The sequence below is a fragment of the Phocoena phocoena genome, chromosome 5 (assembly GCF_963924675.1).
Source record: "Phocoena phocoena chromosome 5, mPhoPho1.1, whole genome shotgun sequence".
Lineage (NCBI taxonomy): Eukaryota > Metazoa > Chordata > Mammalia > Artiodactyla > Phocoenidae > Phocoena > Phocoena phocoena.
In genome coordinates, this window is record NC_089223.1 from 29,472,824 (window position 1) to 29,486,373 (window position 13,550).

The window sequence follows — 13,550 nt, forward strand, 5'->3', positions numbered from 1 at the left end:
CAATCCATACTAAGAACAGTTTGTTTAATTCTCAAAATAGTTCTAAAGGTTCAGATGTACTTATATTTTGTGATTGAAAAGAGATACTGTAGGCTGTTTCCCTGTGAAAGGCAGAAGGACCTGAGGAAGTGCTGTAAGAAGCAGGAGTGACCACTGGCCAGCTGTGCAACCTTAGGCAAATCAGAAGCCCCAGAACAAAGGGTTTAGAATAGATGATCTTTTTCAGCTTTGTAAATCTGAGAGTTAAATTCTCGGTCCTTTTCCAAATGATTTTCCTCCAATAACTCAGCCATTCAATCTGGTCCGCATCTGCCTTTTATAGACTCATAAGCATTTAAACTACTGCTTGGTTGGTATTAGAGCTCTGCTTAATATCATCAGATACTAAGATTAAGATGATATTACTATCATCAGATTTTAAGAAGTCTTTCTGACTGTCCTTGAGGGGCTGAAAATAAAAATGGGATACATTCCAATGTGTTCATTAGATTAATTCTAAATTTCTGATGTTAGCACTTCCCCTCTTAGTAAATGCCAACTTTTCAATGATTTTTCAATGATCTTTTGGAAGATCAATACTGATAAAATAACCTAAGTACAATATTAGCACTAAAAATTAGAGTTGAGTATATATAAGACATTAAAGTAGATGAAAAAAGGAAGGCATATGACTCCCTCTTTTACTGAAGGTATTGTCGTTGCTGATTACTAGCTCTGCCAGTAAAGAAATCACAGGGCACATATAGGGAATCATCGGGGAAAATGCACCACAGCCTCTGATTTACCCAACAGGGCCATTTACTTCCAGTAATACCAGTGCCAATCAACACCAATACCTTGAGAGGTTTTCGCTACGACTTTGAGAATCTGGGATCATAGAAACATTGAAACCAGACTGTCAGTGAAAGAGATTTAGGAGGTTAACTATCTTTGGTCATGCCTCAAATCCCAGTTCTGTCACTAACTGCCTGTGTGACCTTGGGAAAATTATGTTGTCTCGGTGTTTCAGATTCCTGCTCTGTAAAACAGGTTAGATGGGTTAGGTTGAACCACATGAAATCACCAATACCTGGCTTTCTGACCTACAGAAATGGCAATTTCAACCTAAATACAGAACCTACATCCTAAGGTTGTTGAGGGGATTCAGTGAGTTAATATGTGTGAAGTGATTAAAACAGTATTCAGAACCTACAAAATGCTCTATAGACATTAGGTGCCATTATTTTATTGTTTCAGAGGCTCTGCAAGGTCCTTTGAGTGAGATGGAAGGATAAAGATGATTTTTCCCCTAAATCAGGACTCAGACACTGCACTGACAGGAGCTAGCTGTCTAATGAACAAGCTATGGAAATCACAGAACCTCAGAAAAGAACCAGAATCTAAACTAAAAAAAAAAACCTGCAACATGAATTTGATATTCATTGAAAAAGCAGCTGTTAGGAAGTTTTGACATTTGTTTTAAATCAAGGCGTACTGACAGGTAAAGGCAGCACAACACAGGATGAAAGATCAGATTTATGTAAATAAACATACCTGAAATGAGGCACAGATTTAATAAAATGGATGCTTAATATTTTTAGGTGTAGGTGTATTGAGAATTGGAGATCACATTGTAGAAAGAGAATCACCTGTGTATTTCCATATGTTATCATTCTTTGTAATTTATCTGGTGAAGAGTTGCTGTGTCGTACTATAAAGCCAGAGGATGGGGACAAAAACCACCAGTGACACAAGGTACAGACCCAAAGAAAGCCCACTAGGGAGAATTCTAGGCAAAGAATTGGCAAAACGTATGCAGTCTCCCAAGCTCTTACCTTACAGAAAAGTGAGCTTGGGCTCAGAGCAGGTGGATGTACCATATGTGGTACTCCAGCAGAGGGATGCGGCCCCCAAATCACTTTACAGATCTATAGAAAAGTGTGGAGTAGGGAAGAGAACAGCTGACAATCGAGTACTGATACTAAGGGGAGCCCAGGGAAATGGGCTTGCTCCAAAGGGGTGTGTCAGGAGCTCAGTCATCGGTGCTGAGGGAGAGAGCCTAACGACTAAGTATCAGCTGGAGACCTAGCAGCCCTCTGGTTGAGCCAGTTCACTTCCTGCTGAGCTAGCTCATTGCTAGCCTAAGACCAAAGATAGGGGTGGAGAGTGCTCAGAGCTTTCTAGCAGTTGAAAAGTTTTGTCCTTCCTCACATGTACTGTCACTCTGTTTAGACTGAAGAGGTCCTCAGAGCCACCACAGCTAGCCACCCAGGATAAGCATGGTTTGCAGGGGCCCTTAGGCCACACACACTGGTGCTTTTGCCAAGCTCTAAGGGTAACTGCACACAGCAGAGGTAGATCCTCTGGTGTGCATTGCAGAAAACACCGTCAGCATGTTCTTCTTCTAACGAGTCGTATTTAGAGAAAGAAACAAACAAAAAAGAAATCACAGTTGTTAATCAAATTATAATCTTTGGTCCCAAAATATAAGTATGTCATTTGCATACACATTTACCGCTGTAAGATATGTTCGTTTGAAGAAAAGGGACTAAAAGGGCCTAATAATAGAGATACTATACCTGCCTTGATTTCTACCTTCTCTACTGTTATAAAATCTATTCTCTAATCAAATATCGCCATTCATTTCATTTCTAATGGCCAGGAAAATGCCTATATTTAAGAAATTCTGATACCAACCACAGATTCGTCATGATGCATACCATATTACATTACTGAACATAGTTAGTGCACCTACTTTTTGTTTGAACGTCAATTCAATCCTGCTCCATTCTAAAATCTCTTTCATTTAATTTGGCATGAGGCCCTTGTTCAAGAATTTATATTTGTGCAACCATTTCAGGTATTATAATGGATAGTGCTTTATGCACATTTTACAGATTTAATAACAAGTTAACAGACTATTAAAATCTATCTTTTAAAATTTCCTACCTAAAACAATGGCTTGGGAAGAAAAGCCTATAATCTCCAGGACTTTAAAAGATTTTCCTTCTGTAAAAGAAGAATTTCTAACTAGTGGCCAAAAGGAACAGTGCTAAATCCAGATCCCAACATTCCTGTTCTAATGAGAGACAATAAATCACAGAGGGGTGATCATAAAATTTGAGTCAGAAAACTTGGGTTCAAACCTGGCTCTGCCACTGACTTGCCATATGTTATACTGAACAAGGCAAGCTCCCTGGGGCTCAGTATCTTTACTGGTAAAATGTGGGCCTAGACTGGACGAACTCTCGTGTCTCTTCAAATTTTGACTGTTTGTGATTCTGATGGTTATTTCAGTATCTCGCCATTAGTTACCCTAATTATTCAGCACTTAATGAAAGAACAGAATGTACTTATGGGTTTGTAATATTTTAGCTGGGTAATTTAAGTGTTCTTTTTTCTACCATCCACAACAAATACTTCCATGCCATGTACAAAAAGGCACATAGTAGACAATCAGAAGTGTTTATTGAGCAGATGAATAAGTAGAAAAAAGAGGAACATCTGATAAATAAATACATACTGTTTATGGACACAATATAGAATATCATTATATGAGAAATAATATTTATCTCCAAGGAATAAAGACAAACCACCAGATGCCAAAGAAAAGTTTGTTTTTTTTGTTTTGTTTTGTTTTAAAGAGTTTATGTTTTAACTTTTGTATTATATGCCTCAGAGGGAACTTCTTTAAACCTTTCAAAGTATGTTTAATTTTGATTCAGACTAATGCTTGAAAACTAAAAAGCTTAAATGTTGAGATATAATATATTTAGGTGGATATTAAAATATCTTTATACAGTGTTCAGCAGTTATACTATGCCTTATAAGTATATTTCTTTACTTACCCGGAAGGTTGTGCCACTTGTTCACGGCAAATAGCCTGTTAGCAGTGACTGTGATCACAGCGGGAGTTGCCAACCCAGGCTGGGTGTTGGCTGCCACGTGAGTGACAGGGGAGTTGGAGGGGAACTTTAGAACCATGATAACATCCTGCTGAGCTTGGTCTGTGAACATCAATGGACTCTGCAGGAGGAGATACTGTTGAGTGGGCAAGACAAGATCCAAATATACAAGAAGGAAAAGACAAGGAAAGACAAGAAAGACAGGGTGCAGGAAAAGAACAGGGGAGACCATGTTAACACAAGTTGCAAGTGAGAGCACAGTGAAGCAGAAAGGCTTATAGAAACAGCAATTAGTATTTGTTTGGTTTTCATGTATGTCATTAGTTGAATTTCTAGGTGATTGAAGTAAACTACATTAACAGAAACACTTTAAAAATCCATAAATTTTATTAACTCCCTTCCCCACCCAATTCCCACGAAGAACTAAAAGAATGATTTGATTTCAATTCTAAATAGGCAAAGTATTGGGGATTGTGTTAAACCATTCCAATTGCTATTATGTGTCAAGTATTGATACAAAAGAGAGAAAAAAAAAAAGGAATGAGACTAGGCAATAAGGCACAAAAGCAAGCCATGGTAATTTCCAAAGATCATCAAAAGTTGTGCTGAGTTAGCATGAAGATTTTGACAACTAAATAATGAGATAATTAATTAACAAATATATTTAAAAATAATAGCTGTACAGCATGCATGTATTATTACAGTAGAGAAATAATTTATGAATGTAATACACAAACTTAATTATAAAGGTGTTTCAAAGCAATGCATAATTAAATGTACTTGTAAAAACAATATATTTATATAGTGTACCAAGTCATAAACACTGCCCTATTATAATGCAAATGCCACTGCTTTCTGCTGCAGCTAAGGATAAAGAGAAATAGCTAGATGCGCCCCTCCCTCTTGGTAAAGAAACTAAAGCTCAAGACTTTTGATTTCTCCTTTGAAAAGCAAAAAGTAACTGAAAATGTTAAACAAAACATTGTCTGTTCTAATAACTAGCAACAAAATAAATCTGGAAGACTACTAAGATTTAGAACATTCCTACAAACCATATGTCATGATCCAAGACATACATAACACCACTCTGATTTATTGGCTTTATTTATACTTTGTGGTAGTATGCTATCATACAGTAATTGCACTGAGCATTTTCAGCAAGTCTCCTCTACCATGTCTATTTTCTAATAGCTGATTAGTATCATTCAGAATTGAAACACTTTGATGAAGTGCTCCTGGCTGCTTTCCTCTTGCCACATTTCAAAACACCAGGTATATGTAAATGTGTAGGCACATATATTTAACACGTATTTATTCAGAACTGCTAATAAAAAATTAAATACATTTGCATTTTTATTATCAGTGCTTTTTAAAAAAAGTTATTAAGAGTACTTAGAAAAACATATTGCACTAAGAATTCCTATTTGCACTCTTTGCATAAAGGTGTAAATAAAGGCAACTAATAAGCTACCCAGACACCCTTCTAAGCAAGTGGCTAAAAGCCAATCAATATTATGAGTTAATCCTCCCTGGATGCTCATTCAATTAAAGGTGTCAGTAATGCCTCATCTGATGTGGCCTCAATTAAATCCAACTATCTGATGGTGTGAAAACACAGGGGGATACAGCAACAGCAGCAAAACCAGACAAATAGGCAGCCTTCGTGTGCCTGCTAATTACTACACCTGGTGTATATTATGGTGCATGCACTTAACGCAGCACGAGGTGGCTTTAATTTCTGCTACATTCGTGTGTGTGTGTGTGTGTGTGTGTGTGTGTGTGTGCGCGCTGCAGTGATGGTTGACGGGGGAACTCATCTGAATGGTAATAAAAAACAATAACATTTGGGTCTTTGATTTTTAAAACCTCTGATACCAATAAGTAACCTTTGCTATACAAAGAGCCTCTTACACAGTTTTAAGGAATTCTGTGAAATTGGGTAAAAATGAGAAACAATCAGCCAACCACAAAATATCCTATAAGCTAGCTTTGATGAAGTTCTGGGAAAAGGAAACAAATGTCATTTCAAAACACCAAGCCTTACTTTTCAACTGCGTAGGTTTTTTAAAAAAATAATATTTACTAAAGTCAATTTATAAACTCTGAGAAAGTCAGACTAAAACATACATCATGAAGTCTCACTGAAAGGAAGTTGATACATATTTCTGAGCTTAACAGCTCATGTTGTAAATACAATTAGGCTCAAATTGAATAATTCCAATGTTTATGCCCTTAAAAAAACACAGGAAAATCTCTAACGTATAGGAAGAATGTCTTGTTTACATAGTGCCTCTAGTGGCCATCTCTTAGCCACATGGCAAGGACAAGCCCTTTTCCATAGAAAGCCGCAGACACCATATCCAGAACCGTCCCCTGCCTCCTTCCAACAAGCTGTTTCTCCGGCTGTTCCTGTGCATTTCATCCTGACTAGGGCTCCCCGTGCAGGCAAGTAGCAGGAAACTCTTGGGAGCAACATCACATCCTTGGCTAGTGAGTATGGAATAAGGAACACTAGAAATAAGAAAAAGCCCAGCCCAGCATACTGGGCTAGTCTAGAGTCACAGTAACAGCTGTGGATGAGCAGGACAACTGGTCAAATAGGGGGAAGAGAAAAAACCCTCATCCAATCCTGGGTGCCTCTGCGAACCCAATATGAGGTAGTAGTAGGAAATTACTAGCCAGATTTCATTCGGTTTTCCCAGATTAAGTATGCACTCGCTGACAACTCTGGTTTCTTTCTAACACACCTTTCTTTCCCACCCACATATGTATAAGAGGAAAAACACAATTTGCACAGGTCTGAAAAGGGGTTCAGGTATTCGATTCAGAGGACGAGGATAATGGGAGACATGACCTCCCATCCTCAAATAAGCATGTGCCTTCCCAGCCTTGCCACTCTCGGGACAGTAAAGCTGACCTGCCTCAGTGAATCAGTCATCCTTTTGCCATGGAGAGAGGCTTGGCAGTAGGAACTCCCTCTTGGTCCCAGTGACCAAGGCTGTGCCGTGACCCAGGTAGAAAGTCAATGGAGCAGTGGAGGTGCTTCCATTAGCCAGCACCGCCGCAGCCTGCATCTCACTGACAAGCTATTACTAAAACTAATTCCAAACCCCACACATAAATCATTCTTACTATTTGTATGGCATTATCTTCCATTGTTCTTGCCAAATGTTCATTTTTCGTGTAGTCTTTTCACTAAAGCTACCCTTTATGTTCTTTTAAATATGATTTCACCTGCTTAAAAACACTGAGGGGAAAAGGTTATGCAAACAATTGTTTAAATGCTTGTAGTTTATAATAATGGTCAATTCATATAGAGAAAGAAGGGGGAAAAAAGACTTGGAAGAAGAAAGAAGATGACAAAGAGGGCAAAAGGGGAAAAGACACAGAGAAGAAGGAAATATGGAAAGAGAAAGGAAGGAAGAGAAAGAGGGTCAGAGGCAGAGAGGACCACATCTGTATCCCTGGCCCTCTTGGCATCTAACAAAAAATTCTACCATTCTAAGCCACAACATGGAATCAGAATCCATTTTCAATTATTCAGGGACTTCCCTGGTGGTGCAGTGGTTAAGAATCTGCCTGTCAATGCAGGCGACATGGGTTCGAGCCCTGGTCCGGGAAGATCCCACATGCCGCGAAGCAAGTAAGCCCATGAGCCACAACTACTGAGCCCGTGTGCCACAACTACTGAAGCCCACGTGCCTAGAGCTGATGCTCCGCAACAAGAGAAGCCACCGCAATGAGAAGCCCACGCGCCGCAACGAAGAGTAGCCCCCGCTCGCCACAACTAGAGAAAGCCTACGTGCAGCAACAAAGAGCCGACGCAGCCAAAAATAAATAAATGAATAAATTAAAAAAAATTATTCATTACATTTATGGAAACAGACATTATATCCCCTACTCTTAATTTAAAACAGTAATGAGCAACCTGTTTTATTGAGGGACAATTCAAGAAAAAATATAATGCCTATTGCCTGTAGTTTTAAAATATGATTTTTGTTATGCCATTCAGTATTTGTTCTTATGCTGAATTTTCTTTATCATTAAAGTATTTCCCCCTGAAATTTCGGGAACCATAAAAGAGGAACAGCCACGTATTTTACAGCTCTAGTCTACTTCCCTACTCCTGATTCTGGGCTGGCCTCTGACTGACTTGCTTTTGACCAATAGAATGCAGCATAAACAGTGTTATGCACGTTCAAAAGCAAGCTTCAAGAAGTCATGCCAAAGCGTTCTCCTGGAAGAACCACGGCTCCCACCATGGGAGTGGCCTGGGCGAACTTCCTTGATGATGAAAGACCACGTGGAAAGAGCGGTCTGGCGTCTCAGCACCTGCCCCAGCAGTCTGTGAGGGAGCCAAGGTGAAAGACAAGAAATGCCCATCTGCCCCTCAGAATCACAGGAAATATAAATCACTGTTTTATGCACTAAGCTTTGATGTATAGTATATCATCATCGTCATCATCATTTTTTCCTCCAAAGTCCCTGACTCTCAATAACATTTCCTACATATTAGGATTACTTCCCAAATTGAAACTCCCAAACTGAAAACCATATTGGGATGTAAAGAATAAACAAAATAGGAAAATGAATCTAGACACTCATAGGATCAAACCAGAAAAGTTATCCATGTCTGGAGATTCTGTCCTAGAGTGAGGGTACGAGACAATTATGGACCTTTTAATTCTGCAACACAGAGCACAACCTGATGAAATACTAGAGCATTGGAGCAACGTCGGCTTCCCGAAGACTGCAGAACAGGCAGCATTTGCTGGCTGTTAGCAAGTTCACAAACAGTGCATAAGAAGAACAGGCCCAGATGTGGTGGAGAATCTCAAGCACAATGAAAAACGGTTATGAATGTCAAGCAGGGTCTCAAATAGAGGCAAGAAATGAGGAGAGTGCAGGCAGCACTTACCGCTTGCATGGCAGAACCTCTGGGAGGATGGGGCTCTATGAGGAGCTGAGAAGGCGTCTGCCCAAAACTTCGGATTTGAGCTTCAACAGCCTGAAAAAGGCACGGGCAAGTTTGAGGGTTAAGAGGTGCTAATTACAGGCAAAAGAACCACAACTGTCACCTGAAAATGTCATTCCATACTTATGGCTTGTTTCATGTTGGAAATCAACCTTGTATTTTCACAGTGGGGCTAAGCACCTGGTAGGGCATTTAGGGTGAGGTCATTCTTCACTACCGTGGAAGCTGTTCCTACAAAACCCTGCAAAACTTTCTCATCTTGCTCAGTGATAGGAAACAGAAACCAGCTATTACAATCAGAAATTGTCCTTTTTGGCTTCATCTCTTTCTTGCATTTTTTTTCCGTTGCTTGCATCATCCCTGATGACTACAGCTAATCTTTTACAGGTATAGAGAAAACCTACTGCTGCTTTGCTTCTAGGCCCCATCTCATCCTGGGAAGTAGAAAAAAGAAACCCAGCACCTGTGAAAATCGCTTCATGCTATTACTTTTGAAGAGCATTATTGTTGACAGTCTCTTTGAACCTAAGTGGCTAAACAACAAAGTAAAAGCCATATGTTGTATCCAAGCATGAGAGGGTTAAACCGGGGACTGACCAAACACAAGAAACACGTGTGTGCGCCCTTTTCGAAAGATGTGTGCCCTTTGTCGTGTGCTTCTGACCATGGCTCTTCCTGTCCACCCAGCAGAGATGCTCACTTCCCAACCTCATCAAGGAAAACTGTTAAATTCCAGATGCGGTCACTGTCTGTAATGATTTTGTTTGTTTACCTGTTTATGCCTGTCTCCTCCCACTAAAATACAAGATCCATGAGAGCGAGGACCTTACTTATCTTCTTCACTTTTAGATCCCTAAATTGGGTGAATGAATAAATACTATAGTATGTGTGAGGGGATAGAAGGAAGCAAAGATATATAAAGATGACCTCAACACCCCCCACAGTCAGTATTCTTAACTTCTGGGCTAAAAGGATGAAGAAAACCTCTTTGTAAGGTAATATATGTTCATCGTGCTATTTTTTAATCCTTAAGAAAATGAGTATTCAATTATTATATGCTCTACAGGACTGTAGGCAATTAATAAATCATAAACAGGGAAATATAATCATTATCCAGTATTAATTTCCTTTTTTTATTTGATAAGGATACCATTAGTAGTCCTTTACAATGACCTTTGAAGAAACAATGATAGCAATTCATTCATTTATGCATTCAATCATAATTGTCAACTATGTATACAGCAGTATTAGGTGACAATGTTTCTGCCCTTGAAGAAAGTATTCCTAATACAGAAAGCAGGGCATGTACTTGGATGGTTGAATAACAGTTTGATGCAGTCAGTCCAATAAATTCAAGGAATGCACTATGACTTGCTTAGGCAGAAAAGACTGGAAAGCAGCTCTGTGAAAGCTGAGTGTTACGGTGGAAGCAGCACAGGATTTGAAGTCACACAGACCATGTGCAAATCCTGACTGCACAGCACTTATAAGCTGTGTGACCTAGGGCAAGTCATTCAACCTAAGTTTCAATTTTCTTCCTGTAAAATGTGGATAATAGTACCAACCTCATAGTGTTACATTAATGAATAAATGATATATATGTAAAACACACAGCAAAGTGCTTATTAGTACAGATTAGTCCCTCAAAATGCAGTCAACAAATACTCATTGAGGGGCTTCCCTGGTGGTGCAGTGGTTAAGAATCCACCTGTCAATGCTGGGGACAGGGGTTTGAGCCCTGGCCTAGAAAGATCCCACATGCCGCGGAGCAACTAAGCCCGTGCGCCACAACTACTGAAGCCCACCTGCCACAACTACTGAAGCCCACACACCTGGAGCCTGTGCTCCACAAGAAGAGTAGCCCCCACTCCATGCAACTAGAGAAAGCCCACGCACAGCAACGAAGACTCAAAGCAGCAAGATAAATAAATAAATTTATATAAAAAAAATACTCATTGAGGGCTGCTAACAACACCAATAACAAATATTTATTTAGTACTTATTATTGCCAGGAACTTTTCTAAGTGATTTTACTATCATATCATTTAGTCTTTAAATTGTATGATGTGAGTACTTCACTGTATCCATTTTATAGATAAGGAAAATAATGCACCAAGAACTTAAGTATCTTGTCCAAAGTCACATGGTAATGAAATGGCAGACTCAAAATGTGCACCCCAGCAGCTTGATTCTAGAGCTCATATGCTCAACCATTAAGCTACTCTTTCTCCTTATCTGTTGCCAGGGACTAGGTCAGGGCCTAGGGATAAGATTGAGCACACAAAAAAACATGAGCTTACAATCTAATGACTGAATTAATAAAGTACCTCTAATATCAACATCATCATCATCAATACAGTGAACAAAGTATGTGCACACACAATTAGAGCAGCACGGCTAGGCAAGGGTTGGTTTTATATAGTAGGAGATAAGGCTGGTCTCAGACTTCAGAAACCAGAAAAGAAGCCAACAGGAAGTAAGGAGTAGAGATTAGGACCATTTCAGATCAGCACGTAAAACATCTTTTGATGGGGTAAAATCAATTTATGATCAACATCAAGGACAGTCTTGAGGAAAAAAATATCACAAAAGGGCAACTTGAAGCCTAAGGTAGTCACAAAGAAGGACGTGCTCTTTTATGATGTATGGATTTATGACTTGCTTTATGAATGTGAACCTTACGTCTCTTTTAAAAACAGTTAGCAAGGCCAGTGCCCTTTCCTTCGACTGCTGCTACCTTCGGTAGTCCCCGTCCAACAGCCCACATGCATCTCCCCCCATTAAAAAGAAGGGGAGCAGGCAACAGACTGCTTCCACACTGGGTCTATGGAGTCAGATGGTTCAGAGTGCTAATCTTGACTTCACCATTTATCTGCTGCATGACTTTGAACAAGTAGCTTAATCTGTTTCCCCATTGATAAAATAAAGATAATAATAATCATGCCTAGCTCATAGAATTGTTTGGAAAATTAAATAATACATATAAAGTGCTTAGCATAATACCAAACACATAAAAGGCACTAAATAAAATGCTGTATTATTGTTGGGTTTGGTGCTCAGCACGATCCCCATTTAACACAGCTAAAATAGAGAAGGAAGAAATGCTTCAGGAGTTTACAATGACCATGACGATGATGAATACATTATTGAAAAAAACTGAAATCTGGCTCAGGATTTCAAAGTATACTGCAGGGCTAAGGGCCCAGAGACAGGGAGATCTCCTTGGAGGTTCAGAGAGCAGTCTAAAACATAAGGAACTGTATACCTCAGTCCTTATGGAAGCTGTGCTATTTGCAAGAAAGGGATAAATACGCAAACCATGATCCAAGGCAAACTCACCAGGTCTTAGAGACTGATGACTTTGAGCAATGAAGAAAAGAGAAAAGACAACACGAATTCTTTTCTTTCGAACTTGCATATTTTAGAGCAGTAAAGCAATAAATAGAAATACAAGTTTCTCTGAGGGAGAACTAGTGATAGCTGTCGAGCCAGGCTGAGATGTCCAGTGCTCAAAAGAAAGCCCCGGGACTCGCTCTGGGATGAAACATCAGAGGTATTGATTTGGGTGTCATTCATGCAAGAGAAATTCAAGTCAATGGTTTTTGACCTTGCCCTCTCACTGTGTTTATGTGTGTATCCTGCAGAATTGAGCTCAAACTCTCCTTTATATAATACTGCCCTGATCAAATGTCTTCAATTAACTGCCGGTACTTAAAAGACAAAGGCCTACTCCTTGATATGAGGCACTGAGAAGAACGCTATATAATTTCTATGGTATCCTTGACAAAAAATAAATAACTTCATTCGAATCACATGAAAATATCAGAAAGACAAATTAGGGGACATTCAACAAAATATCTGACCACTTTTCACAAATATCAAGACCATTAAAAGAGAAGCAAAGACTGAGTCACTGTTACATTTTGAAGGAAACCAAGAAAGTATCAACTAAATACAACGTGGAATTCTGCATAAGATCATTAGGCAGAAAAAGAATCGTTAAAGAATGTGATGACATTTCACAAGGTCTGTAGTTTAAGTTAATTATATTGAACCAATGTTATTTTTATGGTCTTGATCATTTTAACTAAGGTTATGTAAGGTGCTGATCTTAGGGGAGCCTGGGAAGAAATGTACACAGGAAATTTTTCTACTATGTTTGCAACTTGTCTGTGTCTAAAATTATTCAAAATAAAAAATTTAAAAAGAAAAAAAAAGATAAAGACCTACCGCTAGGCAATATAAGTCTTTCTACCTCTCTTTTATTCCCTCACCCTATGCCCTGTACTGTCAAGCTGATTTTCTTCCACAAATGTAACCAGCCATTTCTGCCTTACGTTTTCTCTCATGCCGCTGACTGTCCTAGATTAGTCCCCCTCGTCTTCAGTTTTCTAAGTCATACCTCTCTCTAGAAAACCCTGCTTGAGTTCTACCTTGTTGGTGTAACACTTCCCAAATCTTATAGCCTATTCATGCTGCTGATTACATACTCGACTCAGGCTTCCTTGTATGTTATTTAGCTTTTATGAGATTACTGGTCTGTCTCAGCAACTATACTATAGGGTCCGATTATCATACTTTAGTAGTGTGCAGCAGGAAGAACAGTACCTTGTATATAGTATTCACACAACAAAAAAGTTTACTGAGTACCTTTTATACAGCAAGGCCGCCCAGACCCTTGTGCCTCATCT

The 13,550-nt window shown here is 39.2% G+C and overlaps 1 protein-coding gene across 4 annotated transcripts in view; it reads right to left on the reverse strand.

The window, feature by feature from the left end:
• Positions 1-13,550, reverse strand: part of LRBA (LPS responsive beige-like anchor protein) — a 748,187-nt gene that overhangs the window by 39,137 nt on the left and 695,500 nt on the right. For 3 of the 4 annotated variants that reach the window (XM_065877627.1, XM_065877625.1, XM_065877628.1), the window contains 2 exons: positions 8,803-8,892; positions 3,828-4,005 (listed from right to left, as the gene is read on the reverse strand). In XM_065877627.1, the coding sequence (XP_065733699.1) occupies positions 3,828-4,005; positions 8,803-8,892 (268 nt within the window). Of the gene's footprint in view, positions 1-3,827; positions 4,021-8,802; positions 8,893-13,550 lie in introns of all 4 variants that reach the window. The other variant, XM_065877626.1, reaches the window with a different exon arrangement.